General features: G+C 39.8%; 1 protein-coding gene and 1 long non-coding RNA gene across 7 annotated transcripts; both read right to left on the bottom strand.

Annotated features, from left to right (window-relative positions):
* Positions 1-5,158: 5,158 nt before the first annotated feature.
* Positions 5,159-14,274, bottom strand: LOC306705800 (zona pellucida sperm-binding protein 3 receptor-like). 6 transcript variants are annotated; one of them, XM_079172651.1, is made up of 15 exons: positions 14,188-14,274; positions 12,614-12,706; positions 12,306-12,494; positions 12,029-12,128; positions 11,766-11,839; positions 11,494-11,673; positions 11,182-11,361; positions 10,212-10,391; positions 9,301-9,480; positions 8,772-8,816; positions 8,015-8,029; positions 7,813-7,860; positions 7,327-7,393; positions 5,881-5,941; positions 5,159-5,633 (listed from the first exon to the last, which is right to left on the bottom strand). In XM_079172651.1, the coding sequence occupies exons 2-15, from the start codon at positions 12,669-12,671 to the stop codon at positions 5,631-5,633; spliced, it is 1,380 nt and encodes a 459-aa protein (XP_079028777.1). In that variant the 5' UTR covers positions 12,672-12,706; positions 14,188-14,274; the 3' UTR covers positions 5,159-5,630. The 6 variants fall into 6 exon arrangements, with proteins under 6 accessions (XP_079028777.1, XP_079028778.1, XP_079028779.1 ...); XM_079172652.1 differs by having other exon boundaries at positions 12,614-12,679; positions 14,188-14,271; XM_079172653.1 differs by having other exon boundaries at positions 12,614-12,692; positions 14,188-14,237.
* Positions 14,275-15,046: 772 nt separating this feature from the next.
* On the bottom strand, positions 15,047-17,915 carry LOC306703768. Its single transcript, XR_013767297.1, has 3 exons — positions 17,350-17,915; positions 16,705-16,858; positions 15,047-16,267 (listed from the first exon to the last, which is right to left on the bottom strand). It is a non-coding gene; the product is annotated as an uncharacterized lncRNA (long non-coding RNA).
* Positions 17,916-25,993: the final 8,078 nt, after the last annotated feature.

Genomic DNA, 25,993 nt, shown 5'->3' with positions numbered 1-25,993 from the left:
AACCACAAACAAACTAACCTATTGACCCATCTACTGCAGCTTAATCACTGACTGTCCAGAAGTACCTCAAAACACCCAACTATCCCTTAAAGTCAACTTTCCCAACTAAAAGAACAACAGTCTGTTGTGTTGTATTATGGGGTGTTTGTTTAATGCATAATTCACATCTGCAAATTATGGGTATTTTCTACATTTCATACGATTTATGTATAATCCACTGTTCCATAAAAGATGCATTTCCCTTTGTGGATGCTACTGAGTACCACTCCTGTGTGATACAATGTAAGTACCTGATGAGAAATAGAAGTCTAACTCTTAATAATTAACAGTAATTAATAACTCCTAGACTACGGAGATCAAAGTTTTTTTCAGTTCCCACTTCCATAACCCATTTTTTCCCTCTTATAATATAATGAATACATTCCAAACAAAACAGTTGTTTGTGTCGCAGACGCCGAAGTCTAGGTTTTCTCTCGGGCTACTGCAGTAACTGTTTCACATCTACAGTAGGCTCTATTTATTTACAGCACATGCCGATATCAAGCTCCGTGTGTCTGCTGCTGCATCTGAACCTCTACTTTCTCGGATCAAGCTAACAATGAATCAAACTAATTGTTTCTCACTATTGTCTGCTCTTATTGTCAAGTTTCCATTACTTTTTAGGTTTGAGGGCGCTTTACGCCACAGGAGGATGCTTTCTGTCAGAAGTGCTCCCCTTGGAAGCTGGTTTCAGATGGTGGCATAGAGTGTCGTCTATCTAGCACCATTTGAAATCAGTGTTCTTGGGGTGGGAAGTATTTCACTGGCCACCAACAGGAAGTGTCGCACGAGCTGTCCGGAGCTAAAGGAATCACTTCCTGAAGCTACAAACCACCACTGATGTTCTGACAGCTCAAGCTCTTTGTCCTTTCTCCAAGGTTGACCGATTACTTTTGGTGTTCGGAGTGTGATTTTGTTTCTAGCACCATTTGAAATCGGTTACAGTGAAGGACAGATCTCATCTTACCCTGAGAAGGATTTAGCAAGTAAGCTGTGCTCTTTATTTTACAGACTGTAGTACAATTACAAATTACTGTTTAATTACAAATGAAACAAAATAACTCGCCCTGGATCTTTCATCGATATCTGGACTGATGTTTGCAGTGGAGGAGGAAGTATTCAGATCCTTTTACTTAAGTTAAAGTCACAATACCAAACTGTAAATGTGCTCCTCGTGAGTATAGGTCCTGCACTTTACTGAAGTGAAAGTACATTACAAGTATTTTTTGCTACGTGTATTGTTGTGTATGTAAAACATCGATCTGCAAAGTAACGAAACGGTTAAATAAATGTAGTCGTGTAAAAAGTACAATATTTCTATTGAAATGTATTGATGTAATTAAAAAGAAGTGTTCCTTGAAAATAGGCGAGTTCAAATACCTTGCAAATGTACTTCGGTACTGTACTTAAGTTCATGTACTTCCACCTCTGGACGTCAACCTGATCAAGAGATCATTTGAACAGTGTTCTAGTCAAATCCACAAGGTGGCACTGTAGTATAAAATATGAGAGGAATTATGTCCCATCCATCATCGGGTACACCGTGGACGGACAGGTCAATCACAGGGCGACAAACAATCCTTCACACAGCAGCAGAGCTAACCACTGCATCACTGTGCCGCCTTTAAACCATGTTTGATTTTCAGCATTCATAGACCTGAAAGTGAATCTCTCTATTGCTCATATTTAGCAGTTCACTGCCCTATATTATACAGTGGCTTATTCAACAATAATAACAATATGAACTTAGTCAAAACACTTCTTTAAAGGTGCTATATAAATAGACAAAGACGGGTACATGGCAATATAACAGAGCCGTATCGCCTCAGGCAAGCATGTCACCTTTAGTTTGAGACCTCCACTTTGTTACAGCCAGAAGGTCCCCACCTGAAGATCTACGGCTACTCAAGGTTAGCCACACCTCTGTGATATTTAGTCATAAGCAGAGCTTCTATACATGTACATTAAGACTTTGTCAAAGTGTGTTCCAATTAGATATGCTGTCCATATACACCATTACATTGTCTGTTATTGTTTCATTACATTTGAGTTGTTTGTATTTGAAGGTAGTGCCAATATGAAAGTCTGCCTCAATATAATCCAAAAGTCTTAAGATGTTCTGTTACAAATGTTTAGTTTAGTTTAGTAACTACAGATTTAAGAGTGCGCTATATTGAGTGATCACAGTCTACACCAAAACAATGCTAAACGCGGATAATTATTCAGCATAAGCAATCTAAGGTGGACCCACGATGAAACCGCCATTAACAAACTTACAACCGTTATTTTCCATTGTTCTCTTTTAGGTTTGAGGGCGCTTTACGCCACAGAAGGATGCCGTTTGTCAGAAGTGCTCCCCTTGGAAGCTGGTTTCAGGTGGTGGCTTAGAGTGTTGTCGTCTATCTAGCACCATTTGAAATCAGTGTTCTTGGGGTGGGAAGTATTTCACTGGCCACCAACAGACAGCTGGGGAGTGTCTAGAGAGGTGTCTACCAGTCTCTTTGTCCCTTTTCTGAGTTTGACTGATTGCTGTCGGCGTTAAGAGTCTGCTTTTTGTTTCTAGCGCCGTTTGAAATTAGTAACCGTGAAGGACGGATCTCCTCTTCCTCTGTGGAGGATTTAGCAGGTAAGCTGTGCTCTTTATAGACTGTGGATCGACACCGTTACTGTGATTAATTACAAATCAAACAAAATGACTCCATGGATCTTTCATTGATATCTAGACTGATGATTGCAGTGGAGGAAGTAAAACATGTTTATGACATAATGTAGAATGGCTTTTTTTTGGCACTTTCTTTTACACTTTGACTTTTTGCGAATTACTATGATTTGATTTTTTTACCTACCTTTTTTTACTTCTGTCAACAAGCTACACTATGACTTTGTATGACTTGTGACATTTTTCTATGATTTCTATACAACTTTTTTGGAAATACTATACTTTTATGATATAATATACTGACTTTTTGTCATACTATACTGTCTTTTTATTTTGATGGTATGATTTTAGATGATAGTAAACTATGACTTTCTGTTATTTTCCTCACCTATTGTAATTATTTTTTTTATAATAAATGTTTTACTTAATTTACTATGACTCAACATACTATAGTTAATAAACTAAGCCATGCCTTTATAACTTTTTTCGACACGGCATACATTTTTATTACTTCAAAATGATATACTATTTATTACTTCAAAATGATATACTGAGGTACTAAAAGTCACAGTACATACTGTACTGTGACTTTTTTCTGACTTACTAAAGTATGACTTTTTCTGACTCACTACACTGACTTTTACATACTACACTGTATTTTTTATGATATAATATACATTTGTATGACTTTTTTCAGCATACATTGACTTTTTATGACCTTTTTCAGCATATTTTACGATGACTTTTTAAATGATTTTTTTGCCATGTTACTATGACATTTTTTACTACTTTTTTCAACATGCTATAAAAGTAAACTGACTTACATGCTATACTTTGTTTTTTATGATATACTATATTATGAGATGTTAGAATAAGATGATTTTATATTGTTTCATGATTATACAACAGCATGACTTTTTGCAAATTACTGTAATTGGATTTTATTAATTTGTTTACCTTTTTTTATTGTTTTTCAACATGACTTTTTTGGACATACTATCATATTGTTATGTTTTTGACATACTACACTGACTTGCCATTCTGACTTACAATTTTTTTACAGTTCAAGGTCTTGTGCAAACAAATATACACAAATGCAATTAATGTACACACATTTACACAGGTGTCCCTTGTCTTGCTGGATCTTCCTTGTGTTGCAGGCTCAGGCTAGTTATCTGTTTGAGCCACACCTGGGCCCGATGTGGTTTTTGGCTCAAGTTCACCACCCATGGAGCTTTCCCATCTGTCCTCGTTGGCGAGGCCGCCTTTAACATTTTCTCACTCACGCCACAATTTTTTTCATGCTATTTTTTGGATACTATGACCTTATGACATGACTTTTTGGTGACTTACTATACTGACTTTATAATTTTTTCAACATACCAAAAGATGGCTCTTATGATACACTGATTTTTTTTTTAATGAAATACTTTACTATGACTTTTTATACATACTATTCTATGCCTTTTGTTTCGACATACTGTAACATAACTTTGACATAAGACTGCTTTTATTAACTTTTTGACCTATTCTACACTGTACTATGTCTGTTTTATGAAATACTATACTACAACTTTTGACTGACTCAACTGTCTTTTTATAAACCATATATTGTGAACACTATTGTGTGGGTGGTTGTGCTTCTGGAAGTCTCGGGTCTTATGTATGAAATGGTTCCCAATGGTTGGCCACATGTAGCCTGTTGGTGTATGAGTCAATGGGAGAATTGGAGGTGAAAATTGTTAATTGCAAAATAAAGGCAGTACACTTTCATTGTTATTGTTTTATTTCATTAATTACAAAAGCTAGCGCCAACATAAAAACCTGAAACAAAATAATCTTACTGAGATGTTCTGAAAAACATTTTTGTTCAATATATACAAATGATCTTTATGCCACCACAGAAACCATGCCTGTGTCCTAAAGTATGCTTCGTGTGTGTGTGTGTGTGTGGGGCTCCACAAATATTAAACTGACATCTGGAAGAGAGATTTCTACAACACCAGTACTTTGGGGGCGGGGGGGAAGTTTTAACAAACCAATAATAAAAATGATTTGTTTAAATACATTTGGTGAAGTTATAGTGCTACACAAAAAACTGCCAAACATGGCCTTTAACATGGCTAATTATTTAGCATAAACATTGAGCCCACAACTAAAGCCTCCATTAAAAAGAAACATACAACTGACAAGCTAAAACACTTGGCTTTTTGCATTAAGGCATATGGAACGTGCCATATATTTAGGCAATGCTAGGTTCTGTTTCACAGACTGTTGTATTATCTCTAGGAAGGTGGAACTTGAACCTACAATACAGAAGCCTCAGCAAGTCTTTTACAAAAATGTCTTTTCTGATGAATTCATTATTTCCATCTGTTACACAAATGGTATAATTTTTAATCAAAGTAAATCCACCGTGTTCCTAAGTAAAACACAGGTCTCTGCCATTTTGAATGTTTCAGAGTTCAACACAAATCAATTTAATCATAACTATTTAAAAAAGGTCAAGCATGGAAACATTTACTGATTTTGCTTGTTTTAGGTCACTGTCAAGCTAAATTGACCAAGCTATGCGCTAGTGCAAACGTTTGAGAAGGTGAAATCTCATTCCTTCATAATTATAGCATTGAAACAGTGCTGTGATGTGAAGGGAACCCAAACATCACTGAATTAAATTTAGTGCAACAGAAAAAAAGTTATGAGTTGCCTGTCAGAAACAAAAATTATTGTCAAACTAGAAGAGTAGTGACTCATAGCATGAGTTACAAGTATTGAACTCAATTTGCAGAGGTTTCTGAATCTCAGACTTTTCACAAGACTGTGCCGTCCACATGCACAATGGACGACACAAGTACATTCAAAGACTTGTCTCGTGGCATCATCTCCTCAACCGGCCGTTCTTACAGCAAGCAATGTTGGACAAACAGGACGCTTACTACAGAGAAAAAGAGAAGCAGAGAAAAGGAATCCAAATTAGACATTTTTTAGACAAAATGTAAAAACAAAAACTAAAAAAAATACAGCCCTGTGAAAGGAACAAATTAACTGAAGAGTAAAGTTAGTTATGGAAGGAAGAAAATATTAGTAATACATTATAGATATACAGTATGGAATATTAAAGCTTCTGCCAACATGATCACATCATTAACTGTTCCTTTGGCATAACTGGCCCATCTTCTTACCGCGAGTGCTACCGTCTCTCCCTCGTTCGGAACGGCTTTGTCAGGATTGCTTCTCGCAGAGCTGTAATCCAATAATGACTGATCAGCATTACTGCTTATGAACAACCAGGCACAAGAAGCGAGAGAGTTTCAGGAAGCCCAGAGAAACACCTTCTCTCCCCCCCCCCCACAAGACTACAGACTACCCATCTCCTAAGACGACCTCACAAACACACACGTCATCGTCTGCTGATGTCCATCTGTGCCCGAAAAATCTAAATACTACCCATTCATTTCTAAGAGCCAGAATCAAGCACAGCATCATCAGACAAACAGTTCAAATAATAAATAGGAAAAATGTGAACACCTCTTCTGCAGAAAGTAAAACGACTATAATACCAACAAATGCTCTGTTGTCGTAATGTTATATGGCCTCCATCTTTTCAGCCATAAGGATGACCAAAAGTTTATTTGACAAAGTCCAATTCAGTTAGCTTGTGGGGCCGAGTTGTGAAACTTCAATGCAAGTTTCCAAACTGTATACGCAGTGATGCGACAGGGTTTATTAAATCTTTAACTTTGAAGACACTCTCCTAAACAGCGATTAGGCATTGCATAAAAATAACTCTACCCCAACAGGAAACAAAAACAGTTTCCTCAGAAACGAGTCGTACCAGCAACCACTACTTCCTATTTTGCAGAGATAAAAATCAGCCAACGTTTAAAAAAAAAAAAACACAGAAAGGGAATTTTAAGCAGAAACTACTAATCAAACTTCAGCCCAAACAGCGTTTCTGTTGATTCTACAATCAGACATTATGTGTCTTCTGCTTACCTGGCATCAAGTATGCAAACTACACTAGCATTGATGATGCCATGCAACCAGTAGCTTTCATCAAGTTGTGATTCTTAACTGGACAGACCCTCGTTAAAAAGGGGTAACGGCATACTATATTATGACATCGCTTGTGTGGATGCACATGAAACATCCAATTTGCATATCATTCTATTGCTAGAACCTGTGCTTCCTCTTTGGTCATGTAAATATGTAGCATGTGGAAAAAGAACAGGAAACAAACGCAGTAACAAAAAACGTGCATACCTTGTTAATATTTAAATGTATCATTTATGCTGCATTTGATTAAAACAACTATAAAAAGGCATTAGGGGCAGAGCTCTTTCTACTGAGTGACCGACAGCTTTGTGTAGGAGAGTGTTTTGAGGGCTTATTACAGCACTCCCTTATGACAACACAGACACCGTGTGGTAGAGAACATACCTTTGTTAAAAAGCCTATCAAATGCACCCAACTTCGACATGCAACGCTTGACAGATAGCGAGCTGTAACAGTAAGAAAATGCTGACAAAACACAGACATAAAAAGGTTGGAAAAGCGTTGACAGTGATCCACCAACGGTCAGATGGTCACAAAAGCAGTCTGCAGAGATGAATTAAACAACATTTTACCGTCGTTTGATGAACGGCCGAAGTCTCCAGATAACCAATCCAACGATAACGAGGACAATAACAATGACTATTTTGATGAGGAAAAAAAAGATTTTTGAAGATGGTGAGCCACGAGGCCGACAAATGAAGAGCCATTTCAATGCCAGACATGAAAAGGGATAGATTGGTAATCCCACAAAGAATTTTTTTATGAAATGAATGCTTTTGCTCTTTTAAAAATTAAAACCTGATATAAATCCAACATAGAAACATGGACATCAAGTACCAAACACAAACTACAGTGAAATGACACATCCAGACATTACCACGCGAGCATGGTCTAATGGCTGAATGAGTCACCTTGTTATTTGTTGTCTCAAATAGGAACGCGATGCCCGCGCTACTGCAATATCACCGTGCTGTTCCGAGACCATCGTGATCTTATTTGGATCAACATTACCTCTTTACAGTCTTGATCTACTGTTAAATTATGAAGTAGAAACTTACCAGCTAAAACAATACCCAACACTTTCACCACGCTATTTCCATTGTTGCCTGTAAAAACAAAAACAAAAAAACAATGAATAAGGACATAATTGTGTAACATAACATAACAGTGGCTTTGGTTAATTGAACTACAATTCTGATCTGTAACTGTTAAAAAAAGACTAATTCATTTAATTAATAAGAGATTACTTTGAGGACTTACCAGGTTTGTCAGCATCTGAAGTAGAGAAATACAAACAAAAGATTAAAAGAAAAACATCCAGTCCATCTCCTGTATCTCACATGGACACATCAACTAGGGCTCAGCCACGTTTGAGGAAGGAGATAAGGTGAAAGACATAACAGTGAAATAAATGGCGAGTGTGTTTTGACTGCTGTGAGTTGATGACTGCTCTACACATTCTGTCATTAACCACGTCATAAGCAAACATAAACCAATCTTACCTTTTCTAAACTGATATAATCCATTCATTTGTCAAATATTGTACATAAAAAGTTAGCGTGCCATGAGTTAGTTGGCAAGCAAGTCAACTAATAAGGAAATGTACTTTGAAGATTTGAACAACTAATCACCGCAGATTGATTTATGGATGATGTCACAGTACGTAAGCACACATATTTAGAGTTACAGGAGGAAAAGATTGGTGGATTTTGACATAAAAATACAAGGAAATTGTTTTGTCATTTTTTTTTTTTGCACAAACAAAATGACAAAACACATTTTAGATCCCATTTTAGATCACCTGGGATGTGATCTAAAATGTTTAAAGGCATTTTTCATTTAACCTCGACTTTAACACAAACACATTGATAGCAGTTTGAGCCAAGAGATATTAATGAGCGTTGACACTGTAAAATATTGTGACCTTTTGGGTTTTTTGGCACAAAGAAATAGCAACATTTTATCAGGAGACGCTGTTGGGCTTTAGATGGTTCGTAAGTATTAAAGTGGACTTTACCTATTGTTTTCTGGGTGGTAGAAGGACGTGTGGTGGGGGATATTACTGCAAAAACAGTATTCAGAAAAGAGAATATATTTCTTCATATTTTTAAATTAAATTCCAATGATGTTTTCTTCTTGTAAAAAGATATATGAACTGTAATTGCGTAAGCTAGTACCAACCAATTGGAACCAAATATATCATGAAACAGCAAAACCACAGGCCAAGCTTCTGGTTCTGAACAGGGCACTGCACTAGTCTTAGCAAAGAGAGTATGTTGCAACTAATGTCAGGGATTCATCCGGAAATTTATAATTCAGCATTTTTTATGCAGTAATTTCACAACATAAATAAAAGGTGCCTTTGAGTGAGAGCATAAACAATTGTGGAAACGTTTTTTTAAAAACAGTAGTGTAACTTACAGCTGAAGTTATAGCAACTTACTGACTTTTAAAACTAAATTGAACCACCGAGCAATGAGCAAATGTAACAGGTTGACTTTTCTTAACAGACCTAAACAAAGTAGTAGTTTTCATTTATGACTTACGTTCACATGTTGGAAGACCAGGTGACCACCGACTGTCTGCTCCACATGTTAGGGTGCCCGCTCCTTTCATATCGTATCCAGATTTGCACTTATAAGTCACCCTAGACATGTGATTGTAAGGGGGCAGAGAACCCCCATCCCTGGCAGCATCTTTTATATCGGGATCTTTGCATTGCACCACTGCAGACAAAGAATATTTTAAATGGAAATTAATCTAATTGGCCAAAATAACCTTCTCCACAGTATGTGAGTTTATCGGTCACGGCTGAACTTACACTGTGGAAAATGTTTTAACACCTCATTGATACACTTATTCATTCTCAAGTCAAGAACAAATGAAAAATGCCTTTTAGATCACATCCCGGTCATATTGTGCACACATCTAACATTATATGAAATTAAAAAAAATGTCTTCATATTCAAATTGAATTACGTAATTACGTAAGCTAGTACCAACCAATAATGTCATACACACTCATAATAAAACACATCTGATCATGACTTGGGCCATTTGTCCCTCCCCATCTCCACTGTGATTGGACGGCTGGGTAAAAAGTGACAGTGACGAGTGCCCAGGGAGCCTAGCTTGCCCAACGCTCAAGTCGGGCCCTGGTGTTTGTTTCTCATGAACCAGTGTATTTCACCAGTGTTTGAATAGTCACGACGTGTGTGTGACACAACTATTGCTGAGGAACAAAGAGCTACAGTGTTGAGAGTGAAGTTGTTTGTTTGAGCGACTCGGGAAACACCACAGGCCAAGAGAGGATGTGTGGTAATAGACTTTGTAAAGTAATGTTACGGATTCATCCGCAAAGGTTTAATTCAGCACTTTGTATGCAGTCATTTTATAACATAAATAAAAGGTGCATTTGAGGGACTAAACAAAGTAGTACTTTTCAATTATGACTTACGTTCACATGTTGGAAGTGCAGGTGACCACCGACCGTCTACTCCACATGTTAGGGTGCCCGCTCCTTTCATAACATATCCAGATTTGCACTTGTAAGTCACCGTAGACTTGAAAATGTAAGGGGGCAGAGAACCCCCATCCCTGGCAGCATTTTCTATAACGGGATCTTTGCATTGAGTCACTGCGGGCAAAGAACATATTAAATGGAAATTAATATAATTGCCCAAAATAACCTTCTCCACAGTATGTGAGATTATCTATCACAGCTGAACTTACACTGGGGAAAAATGTTGAGGAATTTTTTTTAACACCTCATAGATACACTTATTAATTCTCAAGTCAAGAAGAAATGAAAAATGCCCTTTTAAATCACATCCCGTTCATATTGTGCACAAAATAAAAAAAATTCATATTCAAATTGAATAATCTTTTCTTCTTGTACAACAAAATATGAAACATAATTACGTAACCTAGTACCAACCAATAATGTCATACACACTAAGACCACAACACACTCATATTAAAACACATCTGATCATGACTTGGGCCATTTGTCCCTCCCCATCTCCACTGTGATTGGACGGCTGGGTAAAAAGTGACAGTGACGAGTGCCCAGGGAGCCTAGCTTGCCCAACGCTTAAGTCAGGCCCTGGTGTTTTTTTTCTCATGAACCAGTGTATTTCACCAGTGTTTGAGTTGTGTGTGTGTGCGTGCGTGCGTGCGTGCGTGCGTGCGTGTGCGTGTGCGTGTCAACTATTGCTCAGGACCAAAGAGCTAGTGCTGAGAGTGAAGTTGTTTGTTTGAGCGGTTCTCGAGAAACACCACAGGCCAAGAGAGGATGTGTGGTAATAGACTTTCAAATAATGTTACAGATTCATCCTGACATTTTTAATTCCGCATTTTTCATGCAGTAATTTCACAACCTAAATAAAAGTGACTAAACAAAGCAGTACTTTTCATTCATTACTTACGTTCACATGTTGGAAGTCCAGGTGTCCACCGATTGTCTATTCCACATGTTAGGGTGAGCGCTCCTTTCGCAGAATATCCAGTTACGCACTCATAAGTCACCGTAGACATGTATTTGTGAGGAGCCCGAGAACCCCCTTTCCAGTTAGCATTTTTTATATCGGGATCTTTGCATTCAACCCCTGCAGGCAAAGAACATTTTAAATGGAAATTAATATAATTGCCCAAAATAACCTTCTCCACAGTATGTGAGATTATCTGTCACAGCTCAATTTACACTGGGGAAAATGTTGAGAAAGGGTAAAAACACTTACGGACACATGTTGGAGGAGCAGGCTTAAATATTCCATCCTCTGAACATGATAATGATTTTGATCCATTGAGTGTATGATCCTTTTGACAACTGAACTGTACAACTTGTTGGAAGCGATAGGATTCCTCTATTGGACTGAAAGTGCCAGCCACTACCGAATCTGGCGGATTACAAGTCATCACTGCAAAATAAAAGTGACATCTATTAGAATGGAACTAGAAACAGAGTTATATTTCGTCATGTGCCCTGTATTAACACAGAGAGATTACCAACCTTCACATTCAGGCAACCTGCCCAGCCACCCCTCGTCTCCACAAATGAGGTTACTTTTGCCAACCAATCTGTAACTAATTAGGGAATTAAAAAAAAAAAAAAGATAGTTTGACTTAGGACAACAAATGTTAAGGATCAGTGTTAGCCCTTTAATTTAGCATGACACCACTGACTGATAAGCCCTACTGAACACCCACATTGATTAGAATAACTGTTTTGATTTTCTGAACATGAGCCATCAGAGTAATCAGTTTAATACTAACCCAGCATTGCAGGTCACCACTAGTTTAGCGGCAAAGTCAATCCCTTCAGGGTAATCAACATTTCCATTCTCCACTTCTCCAGCAGAGCCACAGGTTTTTACTGAAAAAAGAAAAACACGTTACGTCCCGAATGACTCATTAATCTATTCGTCCAGAATGTATTTTTTTGGTTGAACAATATTTACCAGAAAAACAAACAATGATAAAGCCAGTTTAAACTTGTTGTTAAATATTGTTATTATGAATTTGAATGTAAAAATAAAGTGCTGATATTCACCCTCGCATCTCAGCTTCACAGGACTCCAAATGCCACCAGTACAAGTAATGCTTGGAGACCCTCCTACGCTTCTGTAGCCAGCATTACAGGCAAAAGAAACTTGAACCCCATCTGGGAACGTTTCCAAAAGAATGTCAGTGTCCTTCAATCCCATGTTGTCTCCTCCTACTGGTAGGGAGCAGTCTTGAGCTGTAATGAAAGAGAGCGAGAGATTAACACTAGACGTGAGGACAAGATGACGTAATACTAAACACCAGTTTGTGTATAAATCACACAAAGTACGTTATAAAGTTATCCGCTCTACTCACCTTGAGTGGTAATGGCAAGGCCAAGACTGCTCAGTAGTACGAAGTAAGCGACACTCATGACGAGATCTGGAAAGTCTGACTGAAGTCAATGAGCTTTGTGGCAAAGACAAATAATAACTTGGTTAACATGGTTCATGCTGCCGCTGATTCCATTCAAGCCAAATCACACACACATGTAAATTATCAATAACAGCAAGTTCCTCTACTTACATTGAACTAAAACATCAATATAGATTCAGTTCAAGTTAAAATCTCCAACATGACAAATAGCGATGCATAGTTGCTTAGTCTGTGTCGCTCATTTAAGAAAACCTTACGTCAAACTCCATTACAAATATCTCAATATTAACCAATTAGCGTGACACTGCTTGTCTCTGTAATCTTACAGAGATAATTCACAACTTGTCTGTAGCTACAGTTTCGACTGGCAAATTCGGCATACGTTTAAAAATGAAAATTACAAAGATGCCACTGTAACAGCCCGTGAAACTACATCAGGCATGTTGTTCCCTCCATCTTCCATCCATCCATTTTCCTCCGCTTATCCGGGGTCGGGTCGCGGTGGCAGCAGGTCAAGCAGGCTGACCCAGACTTCCCTCTCGCCCGCAACATTTTCCAGCTCATACTGGGGGATCCCGAGGCGTTCCCAGGCCAGCTGGGAGATATAATCCCTCCAGCGTGTTCTGGGTCTTCCCCGGGGTCTCCTCCCAGTTGGACGTGCCCGGAAAACCTCCAGTGTGAGGCGTCCAGGAGGCATATATCAGATGCCCGAACCACCTCCGCTGACTCCTTTCGATGCGAAGGAGTAGCGGCTCGACTCCGAGTTCCCTCCTGATGTCCGAGCTCCTTACCCTATCTCTAAGGCTGAGCCCGGCCACCCTACGGAGGAAACTCATTTCGGCCGCTTGTACCCGCGACCTTGTCCTTTCGGTCACGACCCAGAGTTCGTGACCATAGGTGAGGGTGGGAACGTAGACCGACCAGTAAATTGAGAGCTTTGCCTTCCGGCTCAGCTCTCTCGTCACCAAGACGGTCCGGTGCAGCGCCTGCTTTACTGCTGCAGCCGCACCGATCCGCCTGTCGATCTCCCGCTCCATCTTACCCTCACTCGTGAACAAGACCCCGAGATACTTAAACTCCTTCACTTGAGGTAGGCACTCCGTCCCCACCTCCATCTTCCTTCAACACTAAACCTTAAACCTTGTGGGCGCGGCACCGCGTCCTAGCTAAACTAACGGTGTAAAAGACGAACTCTAACTTCCGTTTATGTACGATCTATGCCGAATCACCAGAGGACCCCCGGGGCAGGGGGGGAAACGTTAAATCGCCTTCAATTGATTATTTTTTAACTCGCTCACTATCAACACATTCTCAAATTCAGTGGAATCACAACGGTTCCCGTCAACACAGACTGGGTTAAGCTAACGTTAGCTAGCTATCGTTTAGCTAACGTCACATAAACAAACGTCAATGACACATCGTTTCAGTCGCGTTTGAGCGATGTCCCCGTTCCGTTTTCGGTTGGGTTCGTAGCGCAGCTTGTTAAAAACATCGGATAATCGGATTTGACTTACCCAAGTATATGTGAAGACTCACAGTGGCAGAAGCTGAACTACAATGGTGGATGTCGGTTCCGTCCTCACGGCTGCCTGACGTGACTCCTTGGCGGAAATAGGCGTGGCCTTTTAATCAGTGACGCATCATCATATCCTCAATTTAACAACCATAGAGTCTATGTTTACAACATGTTAGCGCGTGGAACTTGAATATTGACGAGACAAAGTTATGGATCACGATGTAGGATGAGTTCATCAAAACTTCCAACAATACAAACGCACTTTTATTAATTATTAACTACTCGGTGAGAATTCAAAATCACACATTCACATTCAAACTCCTGAATAAAAGTTGGACTAAAGTTTTAGCTCTGTCCAAATTATGCATAATGTCCCATTTCTGAATAATGTTATCACATTACTGGATTATAATTATTGATGGATTGATGTTTAGTCTAAATTAATGTTTTAGGTCGAGCTGATTCCCACTATTTGACAGAGTATCTTAACCTTTAATACAGCTAGCAACATATTTTAAAATAATAAAGATGTTGAAATACTTTCACCTCTAAACCCGATGGGGTCATGTTTCTCCTCATGGCCAGTCACAATCCGTCATCATTTCAATGGTAACAAGGCATTCATAGAGCATGATGTAATGGACCCAACCCTGGCAGGGCCAGCATGAGGAAGTGATGTACTTCCCACTGAGCTTAAGTTGTTGGCCTTTTTATGAAATGTCCCTCTTTCACTATTATTCTCACAAAGCCCATTTCCCTTTTAAGTCACTTTCAAGCTCTAAAAAAATGAGACAGGACTCATGTAAGGAAGTTTTGGAAATTGAAAGTTTATTTTAAATTATTTCGACAATGTTACAATGTCAGTACTGACTTGGGGACGTGCAGCTTCTAGCACTGAGAATGGATGGGTCCAGACTCCAGGCCACTGCCCAGTCATATATATCTCTGCCAACCCTTGGAATTTTTATCAAACCAACTAAGACAATACATTTCCGTGCCATAAAACACCTCATCGCTGAATCATTGTTTGTGCAAGAGATCAGTTAAAAATATGTGGAAAGAGGTATTTGCATTTCTTTAGATTCTGAAAAACTATCCTTGTATCCTTGTATTTCAAGGCTGCATCACTCATAACATGTACAGACTCAAGATGGAACCTGTAACTGGTTTACACTCACTGAAACAGAATCTGCAACAACAAGCTTTATTTACATTTCTAATTGCACACACACTTTCATTGGATTATTTCCTAAATCACTCTCATGTATCAACATAAAGTTAACATACTAGAAGTCAGTGCTACTCTATGGACTTCATTAGGACCTAGTTTGAAACATTATGGAGATGAGAGCCGTGCTGTTTGTGGTCAGGATATGTGGGTTTGGCTTCCTGTTGTAAAGAGTACAGGGCCTGAAACACGCCCCCTGTTTCCTCACGTTCTATTGTATGACAGGTTTACATGGAAGAATGGAATGAAAATAAACACTCAGGCTAACTGCATTTGCTTTATCTGATAAAAGTAAATGAACAGTAACACATTAGGAATGTTTACAGCAGAGCAACAACTGGCCTCCTTTCTCATCAAGAGTCATGGTCATCTTTCCCAGCTGGCATTTAAAAAGTTGTTTGCCTTTATTTAAACTATTCCATTCTAATATTATGTAACAAATATAATATTATCATAGTGACCTATTAATTGAGCATGAACATGTGGTCGAAGATCATTCCTCTGTTTTCACCTCTTGGTAAGGCAAGCGAGGGCCTCAGATGACATGTAAATGTTATTATTTGTGATAAACTTCAACATTATCCTCACGTGTTATAAAAGAACCATGATAAAAATAATAAAACCACAAACCAATGTCACATGGGCTGATATGACTTCCAAAGAACTACTGCTGTAAAAATGAGGTCAATGAGCCAACTGAGGTATTGGCCTGGTACAAACCCTCCTCTTCCTTTTGGCACTTTTGTGTCTTACTTTGGTACTTTTGAGCACTACGCACAAAAATATCAACATGGACACAAAAGAACCCCAACGCAGCAACGTATACCAAAACGGCACTCCTGTCCATGCCCTGTGAAAACAAAGATTTGATTGGTGACTGATTTTCACTTTGTGGATCCTTTTAAAGATATATTAAAGGTGCTAGAGACACGATTCAGAGCATATTTATTGCCTCTCAGTGGCTCTCAACATAGCGTCGGCTGAGTTGGCGGCTTGCAGCTAACGATGATAAAAGTGCAAAGAGCGAACAGTGTTTATCTGCAGGGGGATCCGGAGGGTGCGACAACGTTGCCAGTCGTGACCGCATAATCAGCAATTACCACTGCATGCAGAGCGGTTAGTTTGTTATTGAGGCACACTCACATGCACGAAAAGGCACGCACGGCCGGCCCGGCTATATTTTTTCATAGCAAATACTAGTTTGCTGCTATATGCTCTGAATATTGAATAGAGAACCTTTAAGAACCTTTTATATCTAAAACATATAGTATAGTGTTGTAGTCTAACCTGCTGAAAAACGGATCTTGACCAGTTCGATTGATTGGTAAAGACCTGTTTCTTGTGTCAGAGTGGATTTTCATGGTAGCTTGCCAGGTAGTCAGAGGTGGAGTTGTGGCAGTGGTGGTGCTCATTCTGTCGTCACAGTCATAAAAGGGTTGGCCTGATGATAAATACAAATAGCATTACACTGGAATTCTTTCATGAGCTTGTACTTTGTGCAATAAGGATTTCACAACAGTGTTAACAAATCAGATCCTATCAGTCCATTCTTTTAAGCCTGTCTTTATAGTATATAATCATATCTAAAACCCCTTTCTGTATGATTTTGTACTATTACTTTTGATATAAATCAATCCCATTATAAACTGGTGCAGTGTACTGTATGTGTCATGTATGTGTCATGGGTCAGATGGGAGGTTGATTAGGGGAAGGGTTGGTATGAACTGCTGTTTGCTACGGTGTCTTTTTAAATACGGCCACTAAGAGTCACCAAAGTCAAACCCAGCACACTAGGGCTTTCATTCATTATATAAACAATATACAGTATAGCTAACAATAAACATTTTTGAATAATCCAAAAACTAAAAAAAGTTGTATAAACATAGGCTTCACAGTAACTGTTACTAATTCTTGCTTTGCATCTGTGCTTACCCTGCATAGTAACGACATAGACACAGCTGCGGTCTGCAGGCATCAGCACCTGCACCGAGAGGACATCACTCTCCTGGCTGCCGATGTTATTGCTGGCAACACAGTAATACTCGCTGTCCTTCTGTACTGTGCCACATTCTAGGTGCAAGTCTGACGAGCGGTGGAGCAAAAACTCGTTGTGGTGTGTCCGTTGGTACCAGACGTAACCAACGCCTGTGCCCTTTGTGCAACCACAGCGCACCGTCACGGGCTTCCCCCAGCACGTTAGCCCGTCCGCCAGAGAGCTCAAGGGCTGGAGCCTCGGCTTAGATACTGGAACTGGCAGAAAAAAGTAGACCGCAATATATTTGAATTCAGCTTGACATTATAAAGAAATACATTTCCTGTGTTCCATGTTTCCATGTTTCTAACTACCTGGTCTCAATTGTAACTAGTCAAATACCGACGATTGCAGTCCCAGTAGGCATCTAATTAACGCATTATTAACTGCACAGAACAACTACGGTACAGAGCGTTGTGGTGGATGGATATACTAACAGAGGACTTCAAGTCTCGGCGAAACTAAAGTAAATCTTGACATTTTGTCACGAGTCATAGTCCCATGATACATTAGTGTAGTGAGAATTCTTAGTCACTTAGTGGCGTGAGTCGATAGTCATTCAAGTTATAATGTCAACCACGCTCGTTTCCTAAACCTAACCTGACATTTTTTTGTTTTGCCTAACCTTAACTTCCCGTGGAGACAAACGTTTATTATGAAAAGACGCTATGCATATAACGAGTGGAAGATGACACGTCGTTGTTGACATGTCCAAAATGACGTCAGAAGGGTACCTCATAGTTGTAGTTTAGGGCCACTGACCAAGCATCGGTAGGCCTATTCGAGGAGTTGGGGCGTGAGAATGTGTTTCTGAGAATGTGATTCTGATTTATTCTTACCTTCAGTGATGACCACATTAACTGATGTCATGATGTCAGCATATATTTTGTCGATCCCAACCCAGTACACTCCAGTGTCGTCAAATTGGAGATCCGTGACTTTCACAAACAGCCCTCTTCTTCTTGCATCTGTTATGTGAGACCTGCGTGTGTTTTTAGTTTTACTTTCTGAATCTACCAAAATCTCACAGTTGCTTCTGGAGTTCCCTCGACACCAGTACTTTTTACTGTACAGGAATCGGGTTGTGTCATAATCGCAGATTAGAATGAGCTCACCTCCAATATGTGCTGTGATGTAGCTTTTATCACACTGGAGCTGAAGACTTGCTGTAAGACAAGAGTCCAATCAGAATGAAACCGCTCACAGCCACAGCAATCACATATCTTGTTTCAGGCTGTTCTACAAAAAAAAAATCAACTTTCAATTTAAGGGATTTCACTGTTTTTTTAACCACATTTTGGTAAGCTTTGCAAAACATGTAAAAACAACAATGGGTCACCTAATGTAAATTCAAAGTTTTCAGTGGTTTTCAGTTACTTTAAATGAAACTGAAAACCATGTGAAATAACATTTGTATGTAAATAGTTTTTTTTAAGAATGACTGCATGTTTTAAGACATAAGACAAAGACAAATGTATATCCCAAATTCATACATATATGTATGTAAATATGGCACAGTAGTTACTCCAGTGTGACTGCCGAATATAACCTGCGCTGACAGAAGTGTGAAGTTTTTAATCTACTTTCCAAGTTACTAATCAAGTTTAAATTATTAATAAAATTACCGGTACCGTGAAATGTTGTTAAACAGATATTTGCACAAAAAAACAGTCCCCTTAAATGGAGAATATATGCCATTTCTAATTTTCCAAAAGTCATCAATACATTAGTTTCTCTTTTAGAACTTTTAGAATAAATCAAAAAAGTATTAGTATTATTACTACAAGTTGTAAATCATAGTCCACTCACCATGAAAAAGCAAAATCAGACACAGTGTCCTCATTTTGATGTTTAAGGAGAGTGAGATCTTAACACTCAGGAAGCTGTAGAGGTGGACTATGGTGAACATAGCTTCCTGTTGGTTCATTGCGGGACATACTTTTGCGCGCTGTTATGTCCTGAACACACATGTGACACATTTGCCACATTTACCTCAGGTTGTCGTTGAAACCCCCCTTGAAACACTGGTTTCATAAGTAACTGAGAAAACTGCACTTTCAATATGGCAACACACATTTTAGTTTGACTTGTTCTTCCACATTTGAGATAGCCATTTAACTCAGTCACTTGTATTTAGACTGGGTTTCTACTATGTCACAAGCTGGCCAAAGGTCAGTGACAAAAACAGCAAAATAAACTTTAAACAAATGAAGTTAATTGTAAACTTAAGGTAAAATATCAATAATCATGTTTATCAGGTCAGTAATGAATACACCGTATGAAGGAGTGTAGTTTGTGATGGGTGCAAACAAAATATAAAACCTTCACCAAACCATGTTGGTGGGAGGAAGAGAGAGGAGAGACATCCGAGAAGAATCCAAATAGGCTGAGTCCCAATTTACTCAGATGTAGGCAGCTACACCCTTGGCTCCTGAGCCAGGAAAGTCAAATCAGACATACAGGCAACAGGCAATGGTTTTGCCTATAAAATCACACAAACCACTGTGTAAACCGAAACACCCAACATATCTATTTGGGTTAATCTACAACAAAGCCACTAGATGTCACCATACTACTGTTGTGCAACACCTGCTGGATCCAGCATGCAATTCATTGTCGTCTGCATCATGTCAACTAAATTGCAGTTCGGCTGCCTCCTCTTACATGAACTGCATGTCAACTTCTCTGGTAAGCCGGTTTTCATTACGTATTCCTTATATCATTTTGTTACTGGTATTTTCATATTCATAGCATTATGCTAGCAGTAAGAAAATCTTATACAGTACAAAGATGTTGAATTATTATAGTTGTTTATTTCACTTATCATACTCTAATCCAGCTTGCTATAAAGGGAAGCTTTGTACGCATGACTTAATGCCATTGTACCTTGAAACAGAGCTCCTCCCATTGCTGTTTAAAGCCTAGTCCTATGTAGTCAAATTAGAAACTGGTCAACCACTAGACAAATGACAGTAAGTTTTACAAGAAATGGCAGCGTTTACGTGATAGTACTTTGTCTAAAATACTGTGCAGCGGTTTACCAAAACAAATGTCTACTGTGGACAAACAATAAATGAAGACCTAGAGTCGGGTTGGCCAAACCTTTTTGACCGTTAGCCATATACAGATGTACATGTGACATAGAAAATTATGCATACTGTCCCATTTCTGAATAATGTTATCACATTACTGGATTATAATTATTGATGGATTGATGTGTAGTCTAAATTAATGTTTTAGGTCGAGCTGATTCCCACTATTTGACAGAGTATCTTAACCTTTAATACAGCTAGCAACATATTTTAAAATAATAAAGATGTTGAAATACTTTCACCTCTAAACCCGATGGGGTCATGTTTCTCCTCATGGCCAGTCACAATCCGTCATCATTTCAATGGTAACAAGGCATTCATAGAGCATGATGTAATGGACCCAACCCTGGCAGGGCCAGCATGAGGAAGTGATGTACTTCCCACTGAGCTTAAGTTGTTGGCCTTTTTATGAAATGTCCCTGTTTCACTATTATTCTCACAAAGCCCATTTCCCTTTTAAGTCACTTTCAAGCTCTAAAAAAATGAGACAGGACTCATGTAAGGAAGTTTTGGAAATTGAAAGTTTATTTTAAATTATTTCGACAATGTTACAATGTCAGTACTAACTTGGGGACGTGCAGCTTCTAGCACTGAGAATGGATGGGTCCAGACTCCAGGCCACTGCCCAGTCATATATATCTCTGCCAACCCTTGGAATTTTTATCAAACCAACTAAGACAATACATTTCCGTGCCATAAAACACCTCATCGCTGAATCATTGTTTGTGCAAGAGATCAGTTAAAAATATGTGGAAAGAGGTATTTGCATTTCTTTAGATTCTGAAAAACTATCCTTGTATCCTTATAAGGCTGCATCACTCATAACATGTACAGACTCAAGATGGAACCTGTAACTGGTTTACACTCACTGAAACAGAATCTGCAACAACAACAAGCTTTATTTACATTTCTAATTGCACACACACTTTCATTGGATTATTTCCTAAATCACTCTCATGTATCAACATAAAGTTAACATACTAGAAGTCAGTGCTACTCTATGGACTTCATTAGGACCTAGTTTGAAACATTATGGAGATGAGAGCCGTGCTGTTTGTGGTCAGGATATGTGGGTTTGGCTTTCTGTTGTAAAGAGTACAGGGCCTGAAACACGCCCCCTGTTTCCTCACGTTCTATTGTATGACAGGTTTACATGGAAGAATAGAATGAAAATAAACACTCAGGCTAACTACATTTGCTTTATCTGATAAAAGTAAATGAACAGTAACACATTAGGAATGTTTACAGCAGAGCAACAACTGGCCTCCTTTCTCATCAAGAGTCATGGTCATCTTTCCCAGCTGGCATTTAAAAAGTTGTTTGCCTTTATTTAAACTATTCCATTCTAATATTATGTAACAAATATAATATTATCATAGTGACCTATTAATTGAGCATGAACATGTGGTCGAAGATCATTCCTCTGTTTTCACCTCTTGGTAAGGCAAGCGAGGGCCTCAGATGACGTGTAAATGTTATTATTTGTGATAAACTTCAACATTATGACCCAGACTCTTCACAAATCCTCACGTGTTATAAAAGAACCATGATAAAAATAATAAAACCACAAACCAATGTCACATGGGCTGATATGACTTCCAAAGAACTACTGCTGTAAAAATGAGGTCAATGAGCCAACTGAGGTATTGGCCTGGTACAAACCCTCCTATATATGAAGTATATATATAATGAATATGAAGGAGTCACAGGAGGAGTCTAGAACACGCCTCACCTCCTTTCAAAGTAGATGTTGCAGACACTGTTGTCATCATCTGGATTGATTCCATGTGTGTAAAATTGTCCATTTCAGATTGTAATTAGCTATTTATTGTGATTGGCTTAAATCAAGTGGAGCAGACATTGTGGGCAGAGTAGGAGGAGCAGACATTGTGGGCCGTGTGGAGGGGCCAGCAGTCTCAGCGGTTGCTGTGGATGCAGAGAGGGAGGGCACAGGTCTGATCGGTTGTAGGCCAGCACTGCACCAGCTAGAGCAGACTTGAACATAGCATACTTGCTTTCGGTCCGGTCCCTCAGAAGGCGCACAACACCCCAATCCACACCACGCCTGTGAGTAGATTCACAATCAATATGCTGAGGTTGATAGAATACTTTCAAGTTAGTCTGTTAAATGCAGATAATGTTCAGTAAACTCACCTGCTGGTGAGGATGGCAGGGAACTGAGCTTGATGAGCCTCGCTAAGTTGCGTTAAAATAGCGGAATCCCATGCAAGCCACCGGCCCACTGTTCCACCTTCTCTGCTCCTGGCTGCCTTTGTGCAGGCTCCACAGCACATGACCTCGGTGATCACCATGTACCAGCTGGACACATCACAGATGTGACGTACCTAAAGTACATATTATATTATTATTTTATATATATATATATATCAATTAATATATATATACATATGTGATGTATCCACATCACAGATGTGACGTACCTAAAGTACATATTATATTGTAGCGATCCTGTTACAGTTAGTAACCTGTTGCTGCTGTTACCTGTTCTGTGTCGGTAGCTAGCAAGGTCGTTAGACCGGAACCAACGAAGAAGAGTGTGTTGTTAGACTGAAAAGACGGATAATGTTGGCTGGAGCTGCTCGGCACTACTGTTACGGTTTGTGTTAGTAAACCTCTTGCAAGGACTTCACTCTGTCTCCGACTCGTAAGTGGAACATTACACTGGTGTCAGAAGTGACTTTGTGACGGACGTAGACATAACGCCAAATCCGTTCGTGAGCTAACTAGCTTCGTTCGTGAGCTAGCCAGTTAGCTTGCTTTTGGTCATGGATGGTGTCGGTAGGACGGTGAAGAAGGAAAGGAGAGACATGGAGGAGGAGGGAGCGTGCGGGTGGTCGGAGGACATGGCCAGAGAGTTCACAAGAGCGTCAAGTGAGGTGAGGGATCGCCTGAGAGAGTCTACTGTGAGGATGGCTAGAGGCGCTGGGATGGCTCCCTCATCAACGTTTCCCGCCGTTTCTCCGGACAATGGAAATAACAATGGCGGCACCCAGTAGCAGTCTCAACGGAGTTTTGCCTGTTTCTGAGATAAATAGTGCAGCTAATGGCTACTTCTTGCAGAACGAGGTGTTGTTCAGGAAATGGGTTCCCATGGATGAGACTTGTGGGAAAAATGATGTTTTCCAGATAGTGGTGCCAACTAAGTTTCGTCCTCTTGTCTTGGAAGTGGGAGAAACCGGAGCACCCGGAGAAAACCAGAGAGAGAGAGAGATACAGAGAGAGAGTGAGAGACACACATACATACAGACAGACAGACAGAAATAGAGAGACAGACATACAGAAAGAGAGAGACAGAGACAGAAATAAACACTCAGGCTAACTGCATTTGCTTTATCTGATAAAAGTAAATGAACAGTAACACATTAGGAATGTTCACAGCAGAGCAACAACTGGCCTCCTTTCTCATCAAGAGTCATGGTCATCTTTCCCAGCTGGCATTTAAAAAGTTGTTTGCCTTTATTTAAACTATTCCATTCTAATATTATGTAACAAATATAATATTATCATAGTGACCTATTAATTGAGCATGAACATGTGGTCGAAGATCATTCCTCTGTTTTCACCTCTTGGTAAGGCAAGCGAGGGCCTCAGATGACGTGTAAATGTTATTATTTGTGATAAACTTCAACATTATGACCCAGACTCTTCACAAATCCTCACGTGTTATAAAAGAACCATGATAAAAATAATAAAACCACAAACCAATGTCACATGGGCTGATATGACTTCCAAAGAACTACTGCTGTAAAAATGAGGTCAATGAGCCAACTGAGGTATTGGCCTGGTACAAACCCTCCTATATATGAAGTATATATATAATGAATATGAAGGAGTCACAGGAGGAGTCTAGAACACGCCTCACCTCCTTTCAAAGTAGATGTTGCAGACACTGTTGTCATCATCTGGATTGATTCCATGTGTGTAAAATTGTCCATTTCAGATTGTAATTAGCTATTTATTGTGATTGGCTTAAATCAAGTGGAGCAGACATTGTGGGCAGAGTAGGAGGAGCAGACATTGTGGGCCGTGTGGAGGGGCCAGCAGTCTCAGCGGTTGCTGTGGATGCAGAGAGGGAGGGCACAGGTCTGATCGGTTGTAGGCCAGCACTGCACCAGCTAGAGCAGACTTGAACATAGCATACTTGCTTTCGGTCCGGTCCCTCAGAAGGCGCACAACACCCCAATCCACACCACGCCTGTGAGTAGATTCACAATCAATATGCTGAGGTTGATAGAATACTTTCAAGTTAGTCTGTTAAATGCAGATAATGTTCAGTAAACTCACCTGCTGGTGAGGATGGCAGGGAACTGAGCTTGATGAGCCTCGCTAAGTTGCGTTAAAATAGCGGAATCCCATGCAAGCCACCGGCCCACTGTTCCACCTTCTCTGCTCCTGGCTGCCTTTGTGCAGGCTCCACAGCACATGACCTCGGTGATCACCATGTACCAGCTGGACACATCACAGATGTGACGTACCTAAAGTACATATTATATTATTATTTTATATATATATATATATCAATTAATATATATATACATATGTGATGTATCCACATCACAGATGTGACGTACCTAAAGTACATATTATATTGTAGCGATCCTGTTACAGTTAGTAACCTGTTGCTGCTGTTACCTGTTCTGTGTCGGTAGCTAGCAAGGTCGTTAGACCGGAACCAACGAAGAAGAGTGTGTTGTTAGACTGAAAAGACGGATAATGTTGGCTGGAGCTGCTCGGCACTACTGTTACGGTTTGTGTTAGTAAACCTCTTGCAAGGACTTCACTCTGTCTCCGACTCGTAAGTGGAACATTACACTGGTGTCAGAAGTGACTTTGTGACGGACGTAGACATAACGCCAAATCCGTTCGTGAGCTAACTAGCTTCGTTCGTGAGCTAGCCAGTTAGCTTGCTTTTGGTCATGGATGGTGTCGGTAGGACGGTGAAGAAGGAAAGGAGAGACATGGAGGAGGAGGGAGCGTGCGGGTGGTCGGAGGACATGGCCAGAGAGTTCACAAGAGCGTCAAGTGAGGTGAGGGATCGCCTGAGAGAGTCTACTGTGAGGATGGCTAGAGGCGCTGGGATGGCTCCCTCATCAACGTTTCCCGCCGTTTCTCCGGACAATGGAAATAACAATGGCGGCACCCAGTAGCAGTCTCAACGGAGTTTTGCCTGTTTCTGAGATAAATAGTGCAGCTAATGGCTACTTCTTGCAGAACGAGGTGTTGTTCAGGAAATGGGTTCCCATGGATGAGACTTGTGGGAAAAATGATGTTTTCCAGATAGTGGTGCCAACTAAGTTTCGTCCTCTTGTCTTGGAAGTGGGAGAAACCGGAGCACCCGGAGAAAACCAGAGAGAGAGAGAGATACAGAGAGAGAGTGAGAGACACACATACATACAGACAGACAGACAGAAATAGAGAGACAGACATACAG

This window comes from Pholis gunnellus, assembly GCF_910591455.1.
Source record: "Pholis gunnellus genome assembly, chromosome: 2".
NCBI classification, from domain to species: domain Eukaryota; kingdom Metazoa; phylum Chordata; class Actinopteri; order Perciformes; family Pholidae; genus Pholis; species Pholis gunnellus.
Note: the sequence above shows the minus strand (reverse complement) of the source record. Positions and strands in the feature narration are given on the sequence as shown.

Bases quoted from the DNA above. Each gene is read 5' to 3' on its own strand.
- LOC306705800 (XM_079172651.1), bottom strand. From the start codon at position 12,671: ATGAGTGTCGCTTACTTCGTACTACTGAGCAGTCTTGGCCTTGCCATT. The intron at 12,129-12,305 runs GTGAATATCAGC...TTCTTTTTTCAG, and splicing joins TGTGAAGCTGAGATGCGAGG to TAAAAACCTGTGGCTCTGCT. The intron at 9,481-10,211 runs GTAAGTCATAAT...CTTTGTCTGCAG, and splicing joins TGCACTTCCAACATGTGAAC to TGGTGCAATGCAAAGATCCC.